Raw genomic sequence first — 24312 nt, 5'->3', positions numbered from 1 at the left:
CGGAAATGCCCCATATTTATCTGATAAAAAATGTTTAAATTTTATTTAAATAGAATATAAAAAGAGTTACATCTGATGATCGGGTAAAGAGTCTGCTTCAAAAGATCGAATTAGGTGCTCAGTTTCATTACACACACTCTCGATATAAATACATTGGGTTCGGTTGTTTTGTGGCCATCGCTTTTCCATTGAAATAAATTATATAAATACTTTCCACTAGCCAGGATAGCAAAGTTTGGCAACATCATCATTACGAAAAGTTTGATCTTAAAATCTCAGAATTACGACAACTTTGCGCTTATATTTAAATACAATTATGATTGCTGACTGGCTAATTTTGCTGATGATAGTTGGAAAAGCAACGGATCGGATCCCTGAAAGGGAAACCACATTAGCCGAGGCTGTCCACGCAAACAGTCTTGAGGGTCTTGCCAGCAATGGTGGTCTTATACTGCTCCGGTAGAGCCAACTCGGTCTGGAGGAAAAATGCAAAACAATTACTAATGGAAATGGATTGGTTAAAGTCTTAACTCACATAATCGCCGGAAGCGTCGGGCAAAAGGATGTTCATCTCCGAGGACTTGGAGTTGACAATCTCCACTCCAAGAGAGTCTTTGGACAGATACATCTGGCATCCGTCGGTCTTGTCGATCGAAACCGTCGGAACCGAGCCGAGCACCTGCATCTGAACGCTCTGGCAGTTGACAAACTCCACGGAGGCCACCACCGAGTCAAAGAGCAGGGAGCACTTCTTGCAAGAGTCGAACACGATGTTGTTCACCTTGCCCTTGACGGTCAGCGTGGATCCCTCGCAGCGGAACACATACACCACGTTGTTCATCTCGGCGTTCTCCACCAGCAGTCCGGTGTTGTTCTTCTGGTACTCGATGATCCACTTCTTGCCATCGCGCTCAAAAACGGGCGCCTTGGCAGCCGCACTCGATGGAGCAGCAGCGGCTTGTTTTCCGCCCACTTGGGCTGGCGATTTGAACGGAGCCGGTCCTGTACGCAGAGATGGATTTTTGTGGGTCTGCATGTCACCAGTGACCTTCTTCAAGCCTTAAAGATTAACCAAACAAAAATGTTAGGAAGGTGCTATATGGTTTTTCAGTTACAACTTACTCTTGGTGATGTCGGCACCCTGGTTGATCTGGGCGAAGAGGGCGCTGCGATCATCCCCTGCGCTGTCCAGCTTAAGAGCACTCAGATCCAGCATCGGTGGCGGTGGGGGCAGACCACCAGGTGGTGGTGGCGGCGGGGCACCGCCAGCGGGAGCAGCTCCCTTGCCGGACCAAACCAGACCCGTGGTGTGATACTGCTTGATGTAGGCCTGCAGCTCGGTGAGGGTCTGCACCCAGGCGCGGGCCCACTCCACATGCGTGACATCCTTCTCCTTCCACTCCTTGAGCACACGGTTCGTGTAGAACTGGCCGGCGTCATTCATCTCCTTGACATACGGACCCGGAGTCTTCTCCACGCACACCCATCCCAAAGCGGGAATACTCTCGCTGATGGCCGACAGGTGGTTGAACAAGGCCGAAGAGCGGTGCTTCTCGCGGAAGTCCTGAATGGCACTGATCTGGGTCGAGGTCGGTTTTAGGAGCTCCGCCTGCTTGGGCTGTGCCGGCTGGGCAACCTGAGTGGCCAGCGTCACGTACTGCAGTTGGAAGCTGTTGGGGGAGTATATGATTAGATTATTTCATACTTGGATGACTCATACAGGCTGACTCACCCAAAGGCGCTCTTTACGAGCTCCGCATGCTGGGCAACATCGCCGCCAATTTTGGCGGAGAGGGATAGATACTGGCTCAGCGGGCCCGCCACAATGTCCTCAAATCCGGCGACACTCATGTTGTTGCTGGGCGGTGAAGGAGGTGGTGGTGGTGTTTCTGCTTTCTCTGCAACTGGAAGAGCTTCTTCAACTTCTTCTTCGGTTGGCGGGGGCGGGAGTGTGGGTGTGGGCAGTTCAATCGGCTGTGGCGCTGTTAGAGTCCGTTCCAATCGGTCGACGAGGGTCTCCAGTCGCTCGCAAATGCTCTCCAAGTGCTGAACAGCAGCCGTGGGCTTGGCTTCCGGCTCGTTATCTGAACCAGAATGACGCGTAAAGAAAAGGGAAAATAATTAAAACTTGTTTGACAACTAATATTTAAATAACATTGATTTAAAAAAAGAGATAAGTACATAGTGAGGTGAAGTTTCAGCTTGATAAAACCCCCATTAATCGTGCACTCACAATATTTGGCAAAAAGGCCATATCAACTTAAGCTTCCCGAGAAGAATCTCTCATCATGAGTTTGTGGATGATGATGAAGGACAAACGAAAAGGTCCATGAATGGTGCACTTAACACTTATTAACTTAAGATGCAATAAGAGCTAATCCCAACGAGTGAAGGTGATAAACTGCATGCAAAAACGTCACAAAAGGAAAAAAGACTAAATTGAAACTTTGAACAAAGTTACTCGACAGGGTTCTTTTTTTCGCTCATTAGAAGATAGGCGAATCGCCAGATTCACACAGCTTCTATAAAGTGAACATTTAAAAACCCAAGCCAAGTAACCCTTTAAATATCTGAGAGCGAAAATAACAAAGGAATCGGACTCTATCGAAGCTCGCATACCCCGCACGGCCACGCTGTGCTCCACAGCCGCGTGAGCTGCCCGCAGGAGCTCCGTGTAGAGACGCTGGCGCTTGAGCTCCAGCTCGTCGCGTCCCACCGGCGTGACCGGTGGCTCGATGCAGCCGCTGGACATGGAACGAGGTCAGAAGACGCCAAATTCAAACAAAATCAAGGGAATGCAATACAGGAGGGGAATTCAATCTGTTCTGGTTTAAGCCAATGTTGTTTGTTTTTTCCTGTGGTTTTTTAATTAGGTATACTGCTCCTTTAAGTATTAAAGAATTTCAGTAAATTATCTAGTTAAAAAACCACAGAAAACCTATAAAACCAAACAAGTATTGTGAAACCACAACAGGAACTTAAGCATACATCTCATTGAGTCGTTCGTCGTCGAACCAGGAGGGTAGTCCGTGGGCAAAGAACAGTGTCTCCGAAACGACATCCCCCTCGATGTACGGCGCACACATGCTCTCCCGTTTCGGTGGAGGCAGTGAATCGGAGAACACCTCGTCGTCGTCCAGCAGGGAATTCTGGTTCTGGCTGGCCAGCAGGAGCAGGGGCAGCGGATCATCCGGCTCAATAATCTCCGCCCTGTTGCTGATGTTAACCTTCTTTTTGATTGACTGATGTGTGGAGTTGTGTCTGGACAGGCAGCTCTTGGTGGGCGGTGGTTGGGGTGGCGGTGTGGTCGGAGTAACTGCAGCCACCACCACATCACCCGATTCCTCCGCATCGGCGCTGGTCATCGAAGCAGGTGGTGCCGTTGATGTGGAAGAGTGCGTCGAGCGGGCAATCGCCTCCGATTCTTTGGGTGCGGGAACTGTCTTTGAAGCTGTAACTTGTGCTGGTGCTGAAGTTGGTGGTGATTTGTTAGCTGCTTCAGCCAGAGTTGGTTGGGCTGTGGAAGTGTTGCTTAAGATTACTCTACATGAAGCTTGAATTAAACAGACGGTCATCAAGAAAAGCGCCGATACTTAAGTTGATTACTTCACTTTAGTCTTTGCCTACATCACTTCCTGGTTTCATTATTGTCATTTATCGCTTTTAAAAAGCATTTTCAATTACAACCATGATGTCATGGTCAGTGGTAGTTATTTATTGCTTTATCTTGAATAGAAACTCGTAAGCAAACAGCTGCGATTAAGACAATAGTAGTGAAAATATGATATTTTAAATCATGAAATAATTCATTTTTATCTAGAATAGAAATTTTAGTTAAAAACGTTTTTGTAAAAATCAAAATTGACAACATTTATCGTTTAAATTATTTTTAATGGTTGAAAGAAAACATTAGCTATGTATTTAATAATATCTCTTGATCTGTGTATCTATAAATTAGGAGAATATTATAACCTTCAGATCGTTTTCTATATTTATACCCGTTACTCGTAGAGTAAAAGGGTATATTGTATTCGTGCAAAAGTATGTAACAGCTAGAAGGAAGCGTTTCCGACCCTATAAAGTATATATATTCTTGATCAGGGTCACTAGCCGAGTCGATATAGCCATGTCCGTCTGTCCGTCTGTCCGTCTGTCTGTCCGTCCGTATGAACGCTGAGATCTCGGAAACTATAAAAGCTAGAAGATTTGCATTTTGCATGCAGATTCTAGGAGTTCCTACGCAGCGCAAGTTTGTTTCAAAAAGGTGCCACGCCCCCTTTAACGCCCACAATCGCTTATATACGATACATTTAAATATTTCGGAAAAGTAAAAATGCAGTTTTATTGTGTTTATCAATACCTATCGAAATGTAGAAGAAATTTTTCAAATCGGACCATTCGTTAAAAAGTTATGCGTGATCAAAGTTTCTATCTCCATCTCCCTCGCACTCCCTTTACCTGAGTAACGGGTATCTGATAGTCGGGGCACCCGACTATAGCGTTCTCTCTTGTTTTAACCTCAACTGTATATACATGCATTATACTATATCATACTCATAGGTACACTTTGATCGATGTGCACGATTTTAATGTTCAACACAAATATGTATAGTAGGCAATGTCATTAGCTATACCTCATTAATCAACTACGTATCGGTGCTATTCCTTGATATATCTCTAATATAAAATTCACAGAAATAAACCCAAGAAAAAGCACAGAGGGAAAACTTAAAAGTGAACTAGGAAGGGCACTTAAAGTCCTTTAAAGTAGTTTAAAATGAAAAGTTTGAAGTAGTGGTCAGCTGCAGTAATAACGCAGTGACGGAAAACCGGCCGGATGCGGTGATTCGTTCCGGAGAATACACGAAAGCCGACACAGCTGTTGAGCTTAAAAGCCGGAGAGTACATAGAGTGGTGTATATAATACTTAGGGTTGTGTCAATACCAGTGAGGTTTGCCTGGGTGCCTTCATCTACAGGATTATCCGCTTCTGTTGTGCCCTTTTCTGGTTTGAGAGGCTCCTCTTTTGGTGAATCCTTCTGGCTATCCTCCCGAATCTCCGGTTTCCCATTCAGCTGCGTTTCCCCCTTTTCGGTGGCCTTTTCTCCATCCTCCTCGGTCTTTTTATCCTTTTCCTTCTTGCCCACCTTGGGATTCGATCGGCAGCAGGAGAACATTTTTGCAGGCGGTTTCCTTTTTGCGGGATTCAAACACTCTAAATACGAATCAAGCACATTATGTAATTTCCGTTTCAGGATTCCGGATTCCCCGTTTTGCTCAAGCGGCAGTCACAACACTGGCATCACATTATATTAGCAGCAGTCATTTAAGTTTTAGTGGCTTCGAAAGGTGACAGGGGCCACTCCTTGCTCATTTGGCTATGTGTATATGCTTCGCCCGAATAGATTGGCACATTAAAATGAAGGCAAGGTTGGTCCACGAAATGCTCCGCACCTGGACCTCCAACTGGGTCAAGTGACTACCAAACACAGGACTAAATGACACACAAATGCGATTACACACAGAGAACACACCCTAAACGAAGCGCACGCCCACGCACTCGGATTCCGATTGGGATTCGGTTTTGGTTTCGGTTTCGAATTCGAAGTTTTGATTCGGTTTAAAGAGGACTCTGTTAACTGCTGAGATAACCCCTCTGTTAACTATCGACTTTGGTTGCCTTTTTTGGTGCAAAGCGCTGCTTTTGACCATTTCAGGCCAGTCATCGGATTGGCAATGAAAATGTGTTTCATTCAATAACCACTTTTGGCCAGGCATGCAGGATTTTATGCAAGCTTTGAAATCTTGCACATTTTGCAGCGGAGAAAGCTTCAAACTCAAGGCGGAAAATGAGAAAACTCTCTGAGAGTTGCGCAGACATTACTTTGATTTTTGGTATACCCTTGCTGCGGGTATTTCAGCTCTTATCAGTGAACAAAACATTACCAAGCCTATAGTTTTATTGATAATGGGAAGGCCTCTTCTTATAATCAAATTATTCAACTTGAATTATCTATTTATCGACATTTTGTATGGGAGAGTTTTACAGCTGATTAATTTGAAATTTTCCAAGGAAAATAGTTGATAATGAAAAAATGTCTTAGAATTACTTGCTTCACCTTAAAATATAGCCATTGATTAAGATTTTTATTTTCAATCCCCTATATCGAGAGTTATTTTAATCTACATAAATTTGAAAAAAATTCACGATTACATATTCCAGGTGCAAGGGTATAAAAACTTCGACTATCTTAAGATTTATCTTTCATTATTGCGTGTTTTTGTTTTAAGCCTTGGTTGCAATGAGTTTATTGCACTGGCAATAGTTGTTTTTGCCTATAAGTAGCTTTAAACAAATGTCTGGCAATTAGAGTGGGAAATGCATTAGTGTCGTATCTTAAAGAGGAAGAGGGGCTTACGAGTGAAGTAAACCGAGATTCAACTTTCGCCTGGCGATACTAGTTCTTGTAGTTGTTTTTGCGGCAGATGCGTTTGTTGCGTGCAAAAATAAAAACAGAAAAAGGAAAAAAAAACTAGAAATCAAGAAGATTAAATGTCTGCAGCTGAAGAACCGTTATTTAAACCGCCTAAGTATGTGTGAGCGAGCTCGAATTACAAGTAAATGGAAAATGGTAAAAGGAAAACTTAAACCGCCGCCTTATAAGGCCTGGCATTTATTTATTCACCGGAATCAAATAACTCTGGTAATCTCACTTCTCTATTTTCGACCGCCATTCGCTGATAGCGTATTTTGGCCAACTTTTTTTGAGTCATCCGCATGCCAACACAAACAAATGGGTTCGGTCTTGCGTAAACTTTATATTTTATATATATTTTTTCCCGTGTATGAGTCAGCAAAAACAAAAACAAAAAATGGCCGAAACAGCTGAGTAGTTATTTCTTGTCGAGGGGGTTAACAAACCAGGGGGTTAATTTGCATACACTTGCTGGCAATTAATTAGTGGTGGTGGTGGTATACAAATTTTGGAATCGGATATGAAATCATCGTTAAAAATACATCACATAGAATTTAATTTTACAAACAAAATGAATCACACAAAAATAGCCATCGCACAGCTGTCTCTTGTCTCTTCTTTGCTCTCCTTTTTATTTATTTGTTGTACATGAATAAACACCCACGGCCTGCAAGCACACACACACACATGCACAGGGGTTAAACCTTCCCCTCCCCCTGAGAATTCAGTAGACAATTGGGCCGGCGAATTAGAAAAATGGCTTACAACAAACAAAGCCCCGCTTAATTAAACGCTGTGCGACAGAGAAAGCGAATAGCTGGCGTTACTCACCTTTGTTTTTGCTGTTGAATTGGCAATAAATTGCAGTTTTTACTTTTATAGAACCGACGAGAAGGGAAGACGAATTCACAAACCGGCAAAGGCGAAAATAATAGCAAACTTGGCGTGGCTTTCGGTGTGACCAGAGCAGGGTTGACTTAAAATATCAATGGATTTAACCACTGCTGTCCGTTTAGCTTTTTTCCGTAAAATCTGGCTTTTTTTAAAGCTAATTGCTAAAAAATGCAGTCTTAGTTAAAAAAATATTGAACAAATTGAATTGAATTGAAATCTTACAACTATTCTGGTGTCAAGAACACATCTGCAGAGCTGTATAGTCTATGGCTATTTAATATGGCATTGATATTTAAAAGTTGTTCTTGTAGTTTTCAGTAAAACTGTTCTATACATTAAACATACAATATGTTTAAAATATTAAGTTTCTAAAGTTAAGTTTTAAAAATCCAAATAGTAACGAATAGCCCATCAAAATGAGCGAACAATGAGCTAACTAAGATATTGCTTCAATCGCCGCCTGGTCACACTCTAGAACACGTACTTCATTATTCTGGGAGAGCGCATCGGTTAAAACTTGGATAACACGATGACCCCGCGCCCCAAGTGACTGAGTAGGTAGCCAAGTGACCCTGGATAACCGTGGGTACGTCGCCGGCTCTCTAGTAAACCCCTAATCCCCAAGATCCGCACTCCATTTGCAGGTTATGTTCGCTTGTGTACACTGCGAAGGGGATTCGAAGAAGCAACAGGAGCGGATTCCGAGTGGAAGAGTAAACCCGCTGGTCGACAAACCGGCCCTGGACCCACCAACATGATCGAGGTGCTGTGCTTGCTGCTGGGCAGGATTCTGCTGCTGCTGATCGGCGGCTACGAGCTGATTTGGCGGCTCCGAGAGCGACTGAATGCACTGGTGGTCAGGCTGTCATATGACCTGTGGCGCAGCGCAGCGGCACGTGAGCTGCACGAACGGCGCGTGCTCACCGATTGCCGCTCCCAGTTGACCAAGACGCCGCAGCATCTGGTCCTGGTCATCTCACCCACGGACGCCGGCGTGGATGCAGTGCTCCTGCGGAGGATCTTTGACTTTGCCCTGGATGTGGGCATCAAGCATGTCAGCTTGTATGACAGGCGGACAAAAGACAAGGGCTATGTGGATTTAGCTGATATTTGTCGGTCGAGCAGCGAGGAACAAGGTGGCTCCTTTAAGTGGCCACCGACTTCGAGTCCCAGCAAAGCAGAGAATCCGCCCAAGAACGGAGAAAAGACAAATGGTTATGTGAACGGGGCAAACGGCTCACATTCCACCCAACTGCAGGTAAGTGGCGGGAACTGATAAGCGGGCTGAAGGTTTGGATTCAGGGAACGAAGTTCGCTGTGTTCTTTATGTAGCTTTACAATTCCTATCTACATTTCTCAAAATTGTTCAAAACAAAATTTAGAACAAATTTGGGTTTTCTATACTTCTTCTTTTTAGATTAATAATATAAATTTACTACACTGTCTTTCTAGTTTTACATTATAGAACGTGTAGATATGTGAATTAAAAGATAATGCACTTATTTATACAAGGTATTTAAGTCAAACTCCTTGAATGATTTTATCCAAAATAAAACCAAGTAAATATTTACAAACTTAAAAAGATAAGGCCAATTTCATTTAGTTATAAATCAAACCACAATACATTCCATTACCATTACCGAATGGTTTCTTTCCTGAACAGTAAAATCAACAAACGCTTAGCAAGGGTATCTCAAGCGATTCCCGGAACTAATCGTTCTCTTATCATTTATTGATTGAGTTTTTTGACTTCTTCGTCTTGCAGCTATATCAAATCAGCGCCGCCGACGGCCATGCCCTAATCGCCGATGTCTGCCGAGAGCTGTACGAAGGCAGGGAGACGCCAGTGGTGCAAAATCTACTCAAGCAAAAGCGCGAGGCGCTCACGGAGCAGATCAGCGACATGCTGAACAAGCGACTCGGATTCGTGGCCCCGGAACCGGAGTTGGGCATCGTGTTCGCCCGGCAGACCTGCACCTACGGCCTGCTGCCCTGGCATGTGCGCTTCACCGAGTTCCACACTCATCCCAGTGGACGCCACTTCAACGTGGAGACGTTCGCCAACATCCTGTCCAAGTACTCGAGATGCGAACAACGATGGGGCACGTAGACGCCCGGTTTTGAGTGGGAAACGAAACCCTTATATTAACTAGTTACCTTAACTATATGTAAATTATCGCCAGGAATTCCTCTAGCTCGTAAGAATAAAACCGCAAAAGTGTATTGTTCGTAATGAAGTGTATTCGGGGCAGGGTTTAAGGTTTTCAGACCGATTTGCATAAATATCTACAGTTGCGATTAAGTCAATAACACTATTTTGAAGTATTACTACATTGTTATTGTTATGTTTAAGAGATTTTATTTGGATATCTTGGTAAATATTGAGTTTTCCATACCTAATCCAATTTGTATTGATCTAAAAATGCTATTTACTTAAGCGCAACTAAATGTTTATTTATTAAGTGGGCCGACTTATACGCTATGGTTAGGAGTATTGTATTTTGTCAATTCTTGGATAAATCTCATGTTCCCATCTATTCCCTTTCAGGTTCAGCATGGCGCTTGGACAGCAGATTGACATCGGTCTGATACTTGTTCTTATCGGTGTTATGGGGACCGGGACCCGTAGGCATCCGCTCATGGATGTCATGGAAGGAGTTGCGAAGATCCTCGAGGGACTCGGCCAAGCCCCTCTTAATATTGGCGAACTCGCTGGACATCAGGGACAGCTTGCCCAGGAGGAAGTTGAGGTTCTCGTCCATGGCGATCATGTGCTTCTTGGTCTCCTCCACCCGGCTGCCCAGTCCCATCATAGTGGCTAGAGTGCCGTTGATGTATCCATCGGATGCGGACTGCATCATCGCAAGCATATCCCTGCTCTGACTGATCTCGCCGGCCATGATCTCAATGCGGTGCCACACCTGGTTCAGCTCCGTCTCCAGCAGTCCACTCATGTTCTTGTTCGCCTCCTGTTGGGTATTCACCACCGTTCCGTTCAGCGATGAGAAGCGCTCCTTCAGCAGTTCGCTCAGCTTGCCCACCTCCTCCTCCAATAACTTGCCCACCCGCTGCACCACATTCAGCGTTCCGAACTCGACCTTGCGCTGTGTGTCCAGCACCACCTCGGAGTTGGTCATGATGATGTTGTTAAACCTGCCCAGAGCCTCCAATCCGTCGTTCAGCTTGGCACTGCTCTCATTGGCCGAGGCGAAGTATTTGTTGAGGATGCCCACGTCCGTGGAGAGCTGACGAACATCCGCCTGGATGTTCGCCTCCGTCTGCTGCAGTCGCTCCGTGGTCTGCGTCAAGGCTGCGATAATTAAAAGGTTGATTTTAAATTAATTATAAATTGGTAAAAAATTTGATCAGCGTTAAATCTATAAATTTGAATGCAGTTTTTTTGAGAATCAAAGCACAAGTCTTTAGAGGTATGCCACTTTAAAATCGGTTTGAATTTGATAAAGTTATGGACCCTGGAAGTCCAATTATGGGTCACCTATTTTACAAGACATCGGAAACTTACAAATAACTAACATGAAAATGGGTCAAAAATTTGATCAGCGTTAAATCGAAAAATTTAAATGCAGTTTTTTTGAGAATCAAATCACAAGTCTTTAGAGGTATGTCACTTTGAAATCGGTTTGAATTTGATAAAGTTATGCACTCTGGCAGTCCAATTGTGGGTTCATTTTTGTACCCACCTGATTTTTGTACGGCGGAGGACTCGGTCTTTAGCTGCGCCAAAGCGTTGAGGGTGTCGTTATTCAGCTCCTGGATGTAGGCCCGATCCTTTTCGGTGAGGCCGACTGGAGCAGCAGGACGTTGGACAGTTTCACTCAACTCGGACACCTGTCCGCCCAGCGAAGTCAGACGCCCCAGGAGTTGGGCCTCGAATTCATTGTTCTTGGGCGGAGCGGCGGTGGTTACACTGGCGGAGTGCTCCTGCAGTTTGGCCTCGATCTGGGACAGCAATTCCGGTCCCTTGGGCAGCTTCTCCAAATTCTGTTGGGTCTGGACAGCTGCCTTCTGGCTGCTTTCTATCAGCAAGGCCACGCTGGCAGTAAGGTCCTGAATCTGCTTTTGCAAATTGGCATTGGACCGCCTTTGCTCCTCCAGGAACTCCTTAGGGATGGAAGGTGCGGGGGAGCGGGCGGAGGAGCAACCAGGTTGGCACTGACCGGCGGTCTCTTGAAGCACTCGTCGTTCTCCCTCATCCACTTGAACATGTGCTCCGTGGCCTGGTTGAAGCGGTCCGACTGCCCATTGTACTTCTCCTCTTGCTGAAGATCAGATGGCCGATATGGAATGTTAAAGGTTCACATATAAGATGATATATTCCAGATGAATAATGTTATATTTTTATAATTTTCTACCATTGGCTTATAGCCAACTTAACATTTGTATTTACAAATAGTTTATAAAGCCATATTTAAAAGATAGTTATCATAGGGATCTAAAACTAGATATTTTGAGGCAGTTTGAACCCATATTGATAACGTTTGGTAATGTTTTAAAAACCATTTGAAGATTTGTTTTAAAGGAGTTAATTTCAGGTCAGTGAGATGGCCTTGGTTTCTATTTTTACACTTTTCTATCTCTTTTCTATTTTATAGTAGTGGGGGAAACTGAAATAACTTAAATTAATAGTACATAATCCCTGACTCACCGTAATCAACATGGTCTCTATTTGGCTGACCCTTTCGTCCAGTCTTCCGAATATGCCATTAATTGGCTCCAGGCTCTTTTGTCCCTTTTGCAGGGATTGCAGGGCCTTCTTCAGCAATTCGCCCAAGGCCCGTTCCCGATGCTCGTGTCGCTCCAACTTGTTGTCCAGTTGGTTGTAGGAGTAGATCAGCGACTGGATGGTTCCGCGCAGCTCCTCGTTGCTAGAAAGAGTGGGGGGACAAGGGGATTGCTTAAAATTAGCCCCGCTTTAGGCCATTAATCATCGGAGTGGGGGTGGCGATGCAGAGTGGATGGGACCACCACCAACCCGCAGTCATGTGCATGTGCATCTATAAATATTGAGGGGCGCGATCGTGGATATGGATAAGTGGTGAGTGCCTGATGGCCGGGATCTCAGGGTCAGAAACCCTGTTCCTCGATTCTAAAAGCTATGTGCCTGTGTGAAACGCATTGATGCTGATGGATAGAGCATAGATATAGAACACATGCTACTCCATCCCCAGTCAGTGAGAAGTGGGCACTAAAAACATATTCGTCCCATCCAAAGTCCGAAAATAAACAAACAAATAAGCGGAGCAGGGAAAACATCTTGGTTTCCCTTTGAAGACATTAGTCATTAGTGGTTGTGCATGGGATGCATTCATTCCATCTCCCAGGCGCCGACAACTCCTCTTGGTTTTGAAGTCTTTCAGAGTGGAGGAAACATACCATATAGGATGGCATAGGAACCAATACGGAGTGCGAACGAATGTGTGACATGTGTCAGAACCATTAAAAGGGAGAGCTAGAAATGGTAGTTCCTTTGAATCCACCAGATTGGGAATGGGGATTCCTAAGATTGAGCATCCAATTACCGCCCCTTGCATGAGATATGATCGCATAGTAATTGTTTTCAAGAGAGCTCTCTCATTCTAAGTGTCGTAATTGGGCTCTTAAAACTGGGAATTCATAATGGTTTACGAGTTTTTATCTTTTATTATCACTTTAAATTGAAGTTTTTCTAACAAAATTGAACCAATTATAAAGAAAAATAAATTTTTGGTTTGAAAGTCAATTGTTTTGGGTTATATTTTCTTTGACTTTAAGAACAAAGGCCTTTTAAATCTTTAACTTAATAGTTAAAGGGACACGCAGAGTTTACATTTGGTTGGAATTAGATTAAAAGAGATTTGTGGGACACCCCTAAATAAAATTAATTTCGAATAGCTACTAACGGCTAAATTTTAAATATAAATTTCCACCATATTGATATAATATTGTTTTACTAACTGAAAATATTGCTAAACTCTAAACTTTTACATGCCTAAAGGAAGGTTATCGCTCCTAATTGTGGTCCTAAATCGATCGGTCTTATTACTTACGAGACTGGCACTGCAGCAATCGTCTGCCATTGAGCGATTGCAATTAGAGCTATGAAGACCAATTGAAGAGTCCGACTTCTTCCTCCCATGGTTTATGGTTTATAGTGCGTTTCGCCTTTGGAGGTCTGATCTGATCCGATCTTTAATTGAAATGCTGCTCTATGCAAATCCGCGGAACGATCCACTGCGTGACCTGGGGAAAAATCGAACGGATACTGAATTATTGGCTATGGAAAAGTAAAATATAAATTGCAATTGCGTGGGCTTTGACTTAAATATTTCCTTACGAGTTACATCAGGAAATGTTTATCGCAAATAACTGTGGCATAAACAAATATAGCAAATTTATGTGCAATATTTATGGGGGCTGCAAACAAATAATAAAGACTTGCTGGTGATTTGCAGCTGAAACAACTGCAAACAAAGCGAATTGGTTCCTTGTCCATTGTGCGGATATATATGTATATATAGAGCGCCATATAATCGGCGATATTGTTCTTGCGGCGATAAACAAATGACGCAAAAATATCCACTGGACTGCATGTGCCAGATTCTCCTTCAAAAGGGAGGAGGAAATGATGCATTGGGGAAATTGGGTCAGAAATTAACGAGCGTTGAAAAAGCCACCGTTAATGAGTACAAAATTGAAAATGTCTCAAGATAGGTTCTGTCTATCATGTATTCATGTTGATAAGAACTCTGGCTTGGATTAAAGGTTGACAAATAATATATATTAATTAATACCTAGTATGTTGCGTGTTTTCAATATTTAATAATATTCTGTGGACTAGAATAATTAACCAAAATACTCACTCTTGTATGTGGGTATTTGCCTAAAACGACGTCGAGAATTACTTAAAAGGGTTGCACTTGGATCAGTTTAATTTCTAATCGGAGCACTAAAATTGGACCTCCTCACAGCTCGAGTTGAGTACTCTGAATGATGCTGGACTGCCGACTATTCCGGAGTAGCAGTGGATCCGTATTCCTCCCCGATATTGGTTCTCTCTGCTCTCCGCTTTTCTCAACTGCAAGAGCGCGAGACAATTCAGATGTTTCGAATAGAATGTAAATGTAAAGCGGGAAGCTAATCAAAATTCAATTTATTCTAATACAAAACCATTGAGTACAATTCAAACAAATGACATGGGTTATGCTCTTTATATGCTTTTGCGGCAAAATCAAGACAATTAAAATCCAGCATACAAAATCGATGGATGGGGATGCCTATGAGCTCAAAAATAATTTAATTCTGATGGCGCCAAATTGAGAGTTAAAGTATTGCCCAAACAATTTAATATATGAGATTCCAATTAATAAGTCAATAATATTTCTACAAATTATTTACTCTTCATTTTTGTGAAATCAATATAGAATATGAATTAATATTCATAAATGGTTAATTAGATTGTTAATAAAAATATATGCATTTTTTGATATTTTTGTTAATTTAAATAAGACAACTCAGGAATCATATAGCAAAGGTAACAATTACACTTTTGCGTAGATTTTAAACGAATTTTATTAAATTTCTTTTTTGAATTCCTAATTGGCGCCAATTCATGGACAACAAACATTCACAAGGAATATGATGGGTGATTTCCGTTTGAATGGCATTTCAGCTGGAGCGAAAGAAGAAGATGCATAAACAACCAAATTTGCCGGAAACATTAATAATTTGTATTTATTAAAAAAGATGCCCACCTTAATAGCGCTGGATGCATCGCTATCGATGCTTCGTCCTGTTCCAGGACGAAATGAGCACACCTACCAATCGCTGGCCATTAAGGGGATTCAGCATCTGCTGGACAATCTCACGGCAGCCGGAAAACTGGAGCACCTTGCTCTGCTTTCCTACACAACTACGTCGGAGCTCAAAGTGGACTTCACTCGGGACTACGACCAGATCCGGCAGGCGGTCAAGAAAGTGGAGCCGGTGGACAAGGCCTGTCTGATGAGCATGCTCAAGGCTGTGGTGTCCATAATGTCGCCATGGGGCAACCAAAACATCCTCCAAGTGGTGGTCTTTACGGACTGTGGTCTCGGCTTCGGCCATACCTCCATCACTGGCTTCCTGGAAGCCTATTCCGGCAAGGATACAGAGCCGGAGTTTAGTTTTCTAAAGACCCTAGCCAACTACAATCTTAACTTCATTTGTTTGGGCCTGCATGGCGATCACTATTTCACCAGGGGATTGGCGGTGTACCAGCAGCTTCTGGACAAGGTTTCACTAAAGGGTAACGTGTTAAATTAATGGATATGCCAATTCCTAATCATTTAATTCCCCTTCCAGGACAGCTATTCATGACTAAGCCTACGAAAACCCCAGAGACAGTGGAAGGTAATCCCAATCCCAACCCGAATCCAAGCCACAAAAGCGAACTAGGACGTACTACGGTCTTCGAGCTGATTGAGCGTCTGTGTGAGACGAGCTATAAGTCCTCTGAGGTGACCCTAAAGTGTGGCAGCTATTTCCGCATGGAAGCACCTGTTTTGCTATGGCCACCCACAGCACCTTATGAGCAAAAATCGCCGGTGTTTGGCCGAGAGCCCACCATCCGCCACATAGATCAGAGGATTGAGGTGTGTGGTTTCCTAGCCCTCTCTGATATTGGTTCGCCGGCAACTTGGAGTCGTCATTGGGTGCTTCCAAAAGTAGAGCGGGAAAAGAGTGCCGGGAGCCGAAGGTCTGGCAGTTTGCCGGCAGCCGCCAAGCCACCGAAACTCAATCTGGACATCAGCAATCCCAACTATGAGCTGGAAAAGCTGGAAACCGATATCAGAGACTTTTACGCCAAGGACCCAAAAGACACCGAGGAGAGTGGCGATGACGATGTAACCATTGTTCTAAAACCCGGCCCGCAAACGGAACAACAGAAGGAAAACCTTTGCGTCCTTCTTCATGGTGCCCTAAAAATGGAGAACATGGCCGCTTTGGTAAAAGTGGGCGACAAGTGGTATGGATTCATATATGCGTTCACCGATGGCAAAAAGAAGTCAAATCTGATGTTGAACATACTGCCACCTGGCACAAATGTTATACCTTGGGTTGGAGATTTGGAACTGCTAGGATTCCCCGAGGATCTGGCACCGGGAGAGACAGCCAGTTTTCCGGTGCGTGCCGATCGGAGATCCTATTCCCAGAGCAGTGTTGTGTGGATTCGGCAGGCAAGCCTTCAGTCAGATGTCCAGAAAGTTTTGCGACATGCCAAGAAGATGCCGGATAAGACGCAGCATTTCTACAAGGAGCTCAATCGAATTCGACGGGCTGCTTTGGCCCTGGGATTTGTGGAGTTGCTGGAGGCCTTGGCCATGCTACTCGAGAAGGAGTGCGCACATCTCAGTCTGAATGGTGCCAGCAACGAGTGCACGTTGCAGTTGCAACATGCGGCAACGGAACTACGAAAGACCTCGAATAGAGATATTAAGTCCACGATTATACCACTGCAGAAAGTGGGGGCTTCCGATGCTAGTAGCACAGCTGCCACCGCTCCTGCTCCTCCATATATGTACTAAAATATATATTGTGTCTTTTATGTAAGAGTTGATGGATTTATTTTTGGATCTGATATTGGTATCTGCAGTTTAACGAAAGGATGTTTTCAATTTCCTTTTATTCTTATTTCAAATAGATAGATACTTTAGAATACTTTCTGACATAAAAAAACCATTTTAAAAGTATGGCATTTGTCTTTATAATGATAAATAATAGCATTATAAAGAATGTTAAAAAATAATTTAAGTTTTGAAATAGGGCACTTCTGACAATAAATTTTCAAATTGGAATATAACGGTATTCTTGCGTTGTTACAAGCACTACATATTTTTTAATTTTACAGCACTTGTTGTGTTGCCTATCGTTATCGATGACAAAACTTTATTATTATTTTGAGCAAAATGGGAAGTCCGGAATTACCTACAGATCCTGGCCAAGAGGTATTTCCAACGCCAGCGGTGGATCATCCGCGAAATGGCGTGGAGAGCGAGGATGACGATGATTCAGATGCCTACGATGGGTACCAACCACTTGCATTGGATGATGATGATGGAATGGACACTGAGGATAATCCCCCAGAACCGGAGGCTCCATCTGCGGATAACGACGAGGACATTGATTTGATGACAGCTCCAGTCACTCATGGTGATCCTAACATGCCGTCAATCGAGCCAGCGGACGTGGAAATTGAGCGTCAAGTGTGGAGTGAGCCAAGACCAAGGGAACTTCAAATAGATCTGGATAAAACGCGAACAGAACAGGTACCCATAGTTTAACTAATAATTACTAAGATACTCTACTAATCCCCATCCTTCCACTCCAGATCCTTAAAGCCATGTCCACAATAACATTGCCCAACATCACGGTTCCAGATTGGGCCAAAGGAGTGCCCGAAGAACGCTGGAAACATGAACTCCTAGACCGGATAAGCAACCGTCAACATGGACCAGAACCTTCCTCGTCCGCGGAGAATCCACAGCATTCCAAGTCCAAAAAAGATTAGCGTGTATACTGTGTATTTAGAAAAAACGTTCTCCAATATATGTTTAATTTAGAATGATCATAAGTGAACGAGGCTGGCAGCGATCCTAAAACGCAGCCAGCAGGGCCTGACCCACCAAGTTCACCTTGTTGAAGTTCTCGCTCTGCGGAGTGTTGGTCAGTTCCCGCAACTTGTCCATCACATAGTCCACAGATACAACCTGGGCGATGGTCTCCTGGCCGCAGGAAGTGGTGGTCAGGTTGCCGATGGCCTGCATGGAACGGTAGCAGGCCTCCAGATCCTTCGCCCACTTGAGCAGCTCCACCACTCCGGAGGTGACCACATGACAGACCTCCGACTTGGCCACGTTCACAGTCTGGGCGATAGTAAGGTTTAAATAGAACGTGGCCACTGCAATTTGCAGGTTGGCACTGCCCGTCTTGATGACTCCCACTAGCTCGATGATCTCCGGCAGATGGGACTCCACCTGCTGCCGTCCGGTGGTGTGGCTCAAGCTATTGGCCAGGCAGCGAACTACCATGAGCTGATTGGCTGCCGATCCAGTCAATTGGGGGATCACGATATCCAGGAAGTTGTGGCTATTATTTAGGACACTGAAGATGGGCTCATTCCTCACGGCCAGGCGAAGAATGTCCACCACTGGAAAGAGCATAGCCGCTGGCCACTTCAGCAGGATAATCAGGGCTTCCAGAGAGGTCAGATCCAGCTCGGGTGATTGGTCAGTTAGCTTAATGACAGCCAACAAGACTTCGTCTCCAACTTTGCCTTCGGCAGGAGTCAGTTTACTATTGAACTCCCTGGAAAAAATAAGGTATCAGTGGCTTTTAAAACGAAGATGATCTGTATCCACCCACTTCATTTTTTCCAACACCTTCTTGGCATCACACGTGTCGAAGGTGCGGTAGCTGCTAACCGGAAAGTGCTTGTCACCGGCTCGCACAAAGTTCACATCCACCTGCGACTGGGCATTGCTTGCTGTTGTGGAGTAGCTAGAGGCACCCGTGAAGGGATCCACATTGCCACCACTTCTCACATTGGTGTTGCTCGAGCCAGGAACATAGCGGGAGCCTCCAGTAAAAGGATCCTGATAGCCAGTGGGTGCTTGATCCACCACCACAGACGCACTCTGCGAGTTCTTCACAATAAAGTTGGCAACCTGGTCGAGGTAGGCCTGTGGAAGGTTATTGCGATGGATAAATGTCTGGGCCGCCTGCCAGGGGTCCTCGCCCCGGTTGTAAGGCAGCTTGATTGGTGGCTCCGTGTCGGAGATGTCCACGTTGAACACAAAGTCGTACTCCTTGCCCTCATGCAGTTTTTTGCCAGAGCTCGCCTGTGTGCCTCCAGATGCTCCTGTCACATCGCCGACAAGATTCCAGTTACCCAACTCCCAACTATAGCACTTGACGGAACCATCGGGATGTCGCACCATCTTCGTTTGCCCCTCGCGAGTTCCGTTGGACAAGAGGGCCTCGGGACCAGGAAGACTGTAAAAGAATGTTGTTTAGAGGAAGAAAAATAAATTTTCCTATAAAGCTCACTCAGTTTTCTTCACCCCACCGATCTCCTCGTTCATCTGAGATTTTCTGGTGGCCACAGCCAAATCGAAGGCTCTTTGAATTCCTTCGCTCGCCTGCCGAGCAGGAACCTGGCTGAATACCCTGACCACACCATCGCTGCAGCCGGTGACTATGTCACCGTTCTTCAAGCAGGCCACAGACCACACCGAAATGGCGGGATGTAGGATGGGTTCGCCCAGTTCATCGCCAGTGATCACATTCCACATGCGGAGCGTGCTGTCCTCGCCGCAGGAGACCACCACTTGATCGCCCAGAGCTTGATTTCGGTCCATAGAATATATGTAGTTGGTGTGCCCGCTCAACTGGCGGACGCACTCGCCATCCTCGTTCCAGAAGCGGAGTACTGCATCATTGCCGCACGAGAGCAGAGTGTTGGCCTCCAGGCCGATGAGACCCCTCACGCAATCCGTGTGTCCCTTAAGCAGGCGCAGCTTTTCGCCCTTGGCGTTCCAGTAGTAGATGTTCTTGTCAGCTCCACCGGTCACATATTTCTGCTGGTCCTTCAGCGTAGCCACTGCCCAAACGGCCGCCTTGTGTCCTTCCAGCGTAATAAAGGTCACGTCGCCCGCCTCGCTGATGGACCACACCCGTGCGGTCTTGTCCCAACTCCCGCTGATCAGGCTCCGTGGCGCCAATCCTTCCGAGAGCGTACACACCGTTGACCCGTGACCCTTGAGGGAAAGCAAAGGCACAAACCCGTCCTGCTTGTAAATGCAAATGGTGGCATCGTTGCTGGCCGTGCAGATCCACTGCTCTGGCTCCAAGTAGTAGATGTAGGATATGAAGTTCTTGTGATCCTGCAGGGTCAGGCTCTCCAAGTACTCGTTTCTGGCGGGGAGTAACAACGGACAGGTATTAAGGATGGGGATTAGGAAAGATTACCACTGCTCTTCTCACCCAGTGGGCCGCCAGAGCTTTGTGCTCTTGTCCCTCGAACCGGACAGAATAGTCTGCCCACCTTCCGGAGCAGCGCCACCCACTGCCACCGCACGCACGTCCATGCTGTGACCCAGGAGCTCACAGCTCAGCTTGTAGTTGTCCAACGATGGCTCCATATCTGGCCTAATGTCCTGATTATCCTAGTTTCCAAATTCCGCTTAAAAAGTTTTACTTTGTTCGCCGGCTGTCAGCGACTTTGCCATTCACTGCGAAAAAATCTGCACACTCAGATAACGGTGAGACTATCGCATTCGGTTCAAGGTCAATAAACCGAGTCCGATAGTTTCGCAAACTATAATTTTGAGATTTAAAAAACAAGTTAATAATTCTTAAAATTACTATATTTAAGTCATATCGTAATACCTTATTGTGCAGAGCAAAATATTTTTTGTAGCAATGTAGCTTGTGAAAAACATAACAGGTACATCCGTAATACTGAATTTCTTCGAAATTTTACTTGTTTTTGCTATATGATGGATAATTTAAATACTTAAACAACCAAATAAGAATAAAATTTGCAAGCAAAAGATACCCAATTTTTTTAAACTTCTATATTTAAAAAATATCGATATTTACCCATTCTGCCGAAACAGGCTTGAATCCTGTCTTCCATCTCTATGCTAAAAAGTATTGTTTTGAGTTGTTTATATTTTTAGCAATGGGCGGAAAAAGTTACTTTTGTGATTACTGTTGTTGTTTTATGAAAAACGATTTAAATGTGCGAAAACTGCACAATGATGGCATCTCCCACACAATTGCAAAAACAAATTATATGCGGCGTTATGATGGTAAGGATTTACCATTTTCAATAACTAAATAAATAATTTAAAATTCGAAAATCTTTAGATCCCAAAAAGATATTGACCGAAGAGCGGCGAAAAATACCTTGTAATCGTTACTTAGCTGGCTACTGTAAATTCGATCTGTTTTGCAAGTACTGTCATTATAGTGAAAAGGAGTTAAAGGAACTGGAAAAAATAGGTATGAGATTTAATGTTGTCTTTGAAGAAATAAGATTTTAATGATATAACCTTTAGTTCTGACAAAAAAGAAGTCACGCTCCCGAAAGAGAGGTAAATCTAATCAATGGCCCTGGAAAACTCATTCGCAGACAGGATTACCTCCTTCTTTACAGAACATAAATTTAGCCAAGCTCAGAGAAACTAATTTTGAGCTAAACTGGGGTTAATTAGTCATTAGATGTATTTACAATTAACACAATTTTCATTAATTATTCAATATGGTAGCCACCTTTTCCATAACTCGGGCCACTTTCAGGTTAATTCGTAATGTGCGAGCGTATTCGTAATGAAACGATTTCGGGGAATGCCTGCTTAAGTTCTCCTCATCGGGATCGGCAAGATGTGCTAGCAGGAAATAGCAAAGGTGTTCTGTAATAAGATAAGATAAAATAAATATTTGTTTCTATGGAACTGTTCAAACATTAATGCTGATTCAGTCGAACTGTTCCAGCTCGAAGTTCGGCAATGAATCATTATTCAATCTTACGAAATTGTATAAAATGAAAAGAAATGGTGTATTATAAACCTACCTTGCTCTCCTTCGACGGCATAAAAAAGGGGCGGATTGCCGCCCTTAACGTCGGAGGCGTTGATCACATCTAGTTTATGTCGGCGGTTCTTCAACTTCGGTTTACTTAGCTCCAGTCTTTCGCAGGCACGATCATAGTACTTTCCGAATGCCTTCTCGTCCCTTTCGTTCGCATTTGGAGCCTCCATGGTCCTTCTGTACACTGCATCTCCCAAATCCCGCTCGTCTATAATATCCATAATTGCTTCTGCAACCAGAAACTGATTGTTACGCACTGCCAGGTGCAAAACCGTGTAACCATCATCGTTGGTCAGCAGTAGAAGATTCAAGTCGATGCGACGCATCAGTAGCCTAAAGGACTCAATATTTATATTGTTTATAACCGCTAGGTGGAGAACTGTGTTTGAGTTCTCATAGAGCTGATCGGTCAGGCAACCAGCCCTTAAAATCATCGACATAATCTCCGAACCCGTGTCGTTCTCCAAGGCAAGTTGCAGGCAATCCTCGCCATCGGAGGTTAGTAGCTCATTGATGTCCATGTTGGCGTGACTGCACACAAACATCTGACGCTTCACCCCGTGAACATCACCGTGCAGTATTTCATCGTGAATGGGCCTAAAATAAACACATATGTAATAATAAGATGATGTCATTTGGAGTCTTCAATGATGTAATTGATGTTTAATGTCTGTTTTCAATTACTCACAGCAATCCTTCTTCGGACATTATATGAGCCTTTTTAAATTCAAGAGCCATTATGCGTAGAATCCGATCTTTACTGGAGCCGTTAATATAATCTTCCACATAGCCATCCACTCGGTTGAGCATATCCATGTTGAAAGATATTTCAGACTCGTTCGATTGGCGACGCTGAGGAGTCGCTTTTGTAAAGCTAAATTCCCCTGAATTTGCGGTGTCCTGTACAAATTATAATTATAATAAATGTCAGAGTAATCTTAGTCAGATAAGGTCGTTGAACATGCTGGGGAAAGTTTCATAATTCTGACGAATTTTTTTTATAGAAACAGCAGAGTAATTTATTATCAAGTTTCACTTCCTTTTAGGGGAGAAAAATCGAGTCATGGACTTGTAATATTTCTAGGAAGAACATATATTTCATTACAAACAACTGTTTATAAGAGGTTTTAAATTACTGGTTTTTGGTGAATTTAATACCAATCATATTGGACTTACCACAACCTCCTGTTTTTTCTTCTTGGTGACCACGGGCGTCAGTTGCTTTTCCTCTCGCTCCTGGAGCGCCATTTCAGCTGCCGATCTCTTGACCACCTTTGGCACACATGTGTTTCGCTTTCTCCCCCGCTTTTTAGGAACTTTTCCAGTTGGTATAGGTGTTTCGGGTCCAGTGGAAGTTGGACTGGCCATGTGGCTATTTGTAGATTGATTGATTGATTCTAATAATTCATTCTTTATGGCTGGCTTTTCCTGGGATTTTATAGTCCTAGGATCGGGTTCAGTTTCCGTCTGCGTAGAAGCATTAACTTTTTGGGCCCCACAAGAACATTGTTTACCTTGATGGGAGATAGCGGCCTTATCACTACTATTACGCCCATTAATCGCGTCGATCACCCGTTGGGTGAGAGCTTTATCAGGAATGCGCATGAGTAATTTGAAAATATCCTCGTAAACAGGCTGGAAGGACTTCCTCTGATTGTACGTGGTGGTCCCCAGTTGGGCAGGCATTGAAATAACACGAACTGGAGCTGGTTGCTTGGACGGCAGAAGATCCGATCCGACTGCGACGACTGGCTGGATGAGCTGGGATTTCGTTAATAGCACTTTCTTCATCGTGACTGTCTTGCAATAAACTACTCGGGTGTACACAATCTCCCTGCGATAAGATGTAAGTACTTGTGCTCGATATTCGGGGGAAGTCTATCTTTACACAGATCCTAAATAAATTAAGTTGGTTTTTCCCCAAGACACGCTGCACGGAATGGCACTCAGTGGTGGCACTTGTGCCCTTTCCAACACTCTTATCGAGATGGACAATAGTCAGCTAACTAATCGAACTTTTCTACGATGTTTTTGCCTTTAATTTTTAACGGTTAATTGTGTATATAATAAGAGCGCAAATTATTTTACCTGTCCAAATAATGACTGCTCAATTTGTTTGGCGAAATGAAACAAATTCACTCGATCCCTAACGCATCTCTTCTGAAACTTTAAAAATTTGATTTAAAGTAATGTTATTATTGTCACATGTTCTAATTAATTAAAAAAACATTTTAAATCAGCTTCACGACTATATTTGATGAATTTATTATTTTATTTGCATACATTTAAAAACATTTAGTATTGTCTCATC

The 24312-nt window shown here is 43.9% G+C and overlaps 8 protein-coding genes across 14 annotated transcripts; 4 read left to right on the top strand and 4 right to left on the bottom strand.

Moving 5' to 3' along the window:
- Window positions 1-15: 15 nt before the first annotated feature.
- On the bottom strand, window positions 16-7440 carry LOC108039539 (adenylyl cyclase-associated protein 1). 3 transcript variants are annotated; one of them, XM_017116577.2, is made up of 7 exons: window positions 4946-5318; window positions 2989-3517; window positions 2620-2744; window positions 1733-2084; window positions 1123-1670; window positions 536-1059; window positions 16-475 (listed from the first exon to the last, which is right to left on the bottom strand). In XM_017116577.2, the coding sequence occupies exons 1-7, from the start codon at window positions 5175-5177 to the stop codon at window positions 392-394; spliced, it is 2394 nt and encodes a 797-aa protein (XP_016972066.2). In that variant the 5' UTR covers window positions 5178-5318; the 3' UTR covers window positions 16-391. The 3 variants fall into 3 exon arrangements, with proteins under 3 accessions (XP_016972066.2, XP_016972064.1, XP_016972063.2); XM_017116575.1 differs by lacking the exons at window positions 2620-2744; window positions 2989-3517; window positions 4946-5318 and adding an exon at window positions 7308-7440; XM_017116574.2 differs by lacking the exons at window positions 2620-2744; window positions 2989-3517 and having other exon boundaries at window positions 4946-5304.
- A 392-nt stretch (window positions 7441-7832) lies between these two features.
- Window positions 7833-9603, top strand: LOC108039538 (dehydrodolichyl diphosphate synthase complex subunit NUS1). Of its 3 annotated transcripts, none has more exons than XM_017116573.2 (3): window positions 7833-7924; window positions 8015-8628; window positions 9136-9603. In XM_017116573.2, exons 2-3 carry the CDS (start codon window positions 8125-8127, stop codon window positions 9478-9480), a joined length of 849 nt encoding a protein of 282 aa, XP_016972062.2. In that variant the 5' UTR covers window positions 7833-7924; window positions 8015-8124; the 3' UTR covers window positions 9481-9603. The 3 variants fall into 3 exon arrangements, with proteins under 3 accessions (XP_016972062.2, XP_016972061.2, XP_044316019.1); XM_017116572.2 differs by having other exon boundaries at window positions 7836-7956; XM_044460084.1 differs by lacking the exon at window positions 7833-7924 and having other exon boundaries at window positions 8002-8628.
- Window positions 9592-14377, bottom strand: LOC108039536. The gene is given in 6 exon segments (XM_017116571.2): window positions 9592-10680; window positions 11072-11515; window positions 11518-11650; window positions 12037-12256; window positions 13418-13610; window positions 14231-14377. Coding segments are annotated over 5 exon segments (1662 nt in total). The 5' UTR covers window positions 13507-13610; window positions 14231-14377; the 3' UTR covers window positions 9592-9904.
- Window positions 14378-15044: 667 nt separating this feature from the next.
- On the top strand, window positions 15045-17154 carry LOC108039532 (integrator complex subunit 14). The gene is made up of 2 exons (XM_017116565.2): window positions 15045-15654; window positions 15711-17154. The coding sequence occupies exons 1-2, from the start codon at window positions 15114-15116 to the stop codon at window positions 16931-16933; spliced, it is 1764 nt and encodes a 587-aa protein (XP_016972054.1). The 5' UTR covers window positions 15045-15113; the 3' UTR covers window positions 16934-17154.
- Window positions 17155-17240: 86 nt separating this feature from the next.
- On the top strand, window positions 17241-17973 carry LOC108039534. The gene is made up of 2 exons (XM_017116569.2): window positions 17241-17674; window positions 17737-17973. Exons 1-2 carry the CDS (start codon window positions 17315-17317, stop codon window positions 17914-17916), a joined length of 540 nt encoding a protein of 179 aa, XP_016972058.1. The 5' UTR covers window positions 17241-17314; the 3' UTR covers window positions 17917-17973.
- LOC108039531 (phospholipase A-2-activating protein) lies at window positions 17913-20548 on the bottom strand. The gene is made up of 4 exons (XM_017116562.2): window positions 20391-20548; window positions 19455-20321; window positions 18771-19400; window positions 17913-18713 (listed from the first exon to the last, which is right to left on the bottom strand). The coding sequence occupies exons 1-4, from the start codon at window positions 20546-20548 to the stop codon at window positions 18002-18004; spliced, it is 2367 nt and encodes a 788-aa protein (XP_016972051.2). The 3' UTR covers window positions 17913-18001.
- A 28-nt stretch (window positions 20549-20576) lies between these two features.
- LOC108039533 lies at window positions 20577-23961 on the bottom strand. Of its 3 annotated transcripts, none has more exons than XM_017116568.2 (5): window positions 23178-23961; window positions 22690-22901; window positions 21985-22598; window positions 21684-21823; window positions 20577-20650 (listed from the first exon to the last, which is right to left on the bottom strand). In XM_017116568.2, the coding sequence occupies exons 1-5, from the start codon at window positions 23790-23792 to the stop codon at window positions 20636-20638; spliced, it is 1596 nt and encodes a 531-aa protein (XP_016972057.1). In that variant the 5' UTR covers window positions 23793-23961; the 3' UTR covers window positions 20577-20635. The 3 variants fall into 3 exon arrangements, with proteins under 3 accessions (XP_016972057.1, XP_016972055.1, XP_016972056.2); XM_017116566.1 differs by lacking the exon at window positions 20577-20650 and adding an exon at window positions 20680-20724; XM_017116567.2 differs by lacking the exon at window positions 20577-20650 and having other exon boundaries at window positions 21660-21823.
- LOC108039535 (zinc finger matrin-type protein 5) lies at window positions 21035-21621 on the top strand. Its single transcript, XM_017116570.2, has 3 exons — window positions 21035-21220; window positions 21279-21413; window positions 21470-21621. The coding sequence occupies exons 1-3, from the start codon at window positions 21091-21093 to the stop codon at window positions 21619-21621; spliced, it is 417 nt and encodes a 138-aa protein (XP_016972059.2). The 5' UTR covers window positions 21035-21090.
- Window positions 23962-24312: the final 351 nt, after the last annotated feature.

Source organism: Drosophila rhopaloa, unplaced genomic scaffold, assembly GCF_018152115.1.
Source record: "Drosophila rhopaloa isolate 14029-0021.01 unplaced genomic scaffold, ASM1815211v1 contig_2, whole genome shotgun sequence".
NCBI classification, from domain to species: Eukaryota; Metazoa; Arthropoda; class Insecta; order Diptera; family Drosophilidae; genus Drosophila; species Drosophila rhopaloa.
Note: the sequence above shows the minus strand (reverse complement) of the source record. Positions and strands in the feature narration are given on the sequence as shown.

Bases quoted from the DNA above. Each gene is read 5' to 3' on its own strand.
- LOC108039539 (XM_017116577.2), bottom strand. From the start codon at position 5,177: ATGTTCTCCTGCTGCCGATCGAATCCCAAGGTGGGCAAGAAGGAAAAG. The intron at 2,745-2,988 runs GTATGCTTAAGT...TTCCATGTCCAG, and splicing joins GACGAACGACTCAATGAGAT to CGGCTGCATCGAGCCACCGG. The intron at 1,671-1,732 runs GTGAGTCAGCCT...CTCCCCCAACAG, and splicing joins CTCGTAAAGAGCGCCTTTGG to CTTCCAACTGCAGTACGTGA.
- LOC108039538 (XM_017116573.2), top strand. From the start codon at position 8,125: ATGATCGAGGTGCTGTGCTTGCTGCTGGGCAGGATTCTGCTGCTGCTG. The intron at 8,629-9,135 runs GTAAGTGGCGGG...TTCGTCTTGCAG, and splicing joins CACATTCCACCCAACTGCAG to CTATATCAAATCAGCGCCGC.
- LOC108039532 (XM_017116565.2), top strand. From the start codon at position 15,114: ATGCCCACCTTAATAGCGCTGGATGCATCGCTATCGATGCTTCGTCCT. The intron at 15,655-15,710 runs GTAACGTGTTAA...TTCCCCTTCCAG, and splicing joins GGACAAGGTTTCACTAAAGG to GACAGCTATTCATGACTAAG.
- LOC108039534 (XM_017116569.2), top strand. From the start codon at position 17,315: ATGGGAAGTCCGGAATTACCTACAGATCCTGGCCAAGAGGTATTTCCA. The intron at 17,675-17,736 runs GTACCCATAGTT...CTTCCACTCCAG, and splicing joins ATAAAACGCGAACAGAACAG to ATCCTTAAAGCCATGTCCAC.
- LOC108039531 (XM_017116562.2), bottom strand. From the start codon at position 20,548: ATGGAGCCATCGTTGGACAACTACAAGCTGAGCTGTGAGCTCCTGGGT. The intron at 19,401-19,454 runs GTGAGCTTTATA...ATTCTTTTACAG, and splicing joins GGTGGGGTGAAGAAAACTGA to TCTTCCTGGTCCCGAGGCCC. The intron at 18,714-18,770 runs GTGGGTGGATAC...TATTTTTTCCAG, and splicing joins AAGGTGTTGGAAAAAATGAA to GGAGTTCAATAGTAAACTGA.
- LOC108039535 (XM_017116570.2), top strand. From the start codon at position 21,091: ATGGGCGGAAAAAGTTACTTTTGTGATTACTGTTGTTGTTTTATGAAA. The intron at 21,221-21,278 runs GTAAGGATTTAC...GAAAATCTTTAG, and splicing joins TTATATGCGGCGTTATGATG to ATCCCAAAAAGATATTGACC. The intron at 21,414-21,469 runs GTATGAGATTTA...TATAACCTTTAG, and splicing joins AAAGGAACTGGAAAAAATAG to TTCTGACAAAAAAGAAGTCA.
- LOC108039533 (XM_017116566.1), bottom strand. From the start codon at position 23,792: ATGAAGAAAGTGCTATTAACGAAATCCCAGCTCATCCAGCCAGTCGTC. The intron at 22,902-23,177 runs GTAAGTCCAATA...TAATTTGTACAG, and splicing joins AGAAAAAACAGGAGGTTGTG to GACACCGCAAATTCAGGGGA. The intron at 20,725-21,683 runs GTGGCTACCATA...TCAAAATTATAG, and splicing joins TGGCCCGAGTTATGGAAAAG to TTTGCGAAACTATCGGACTC.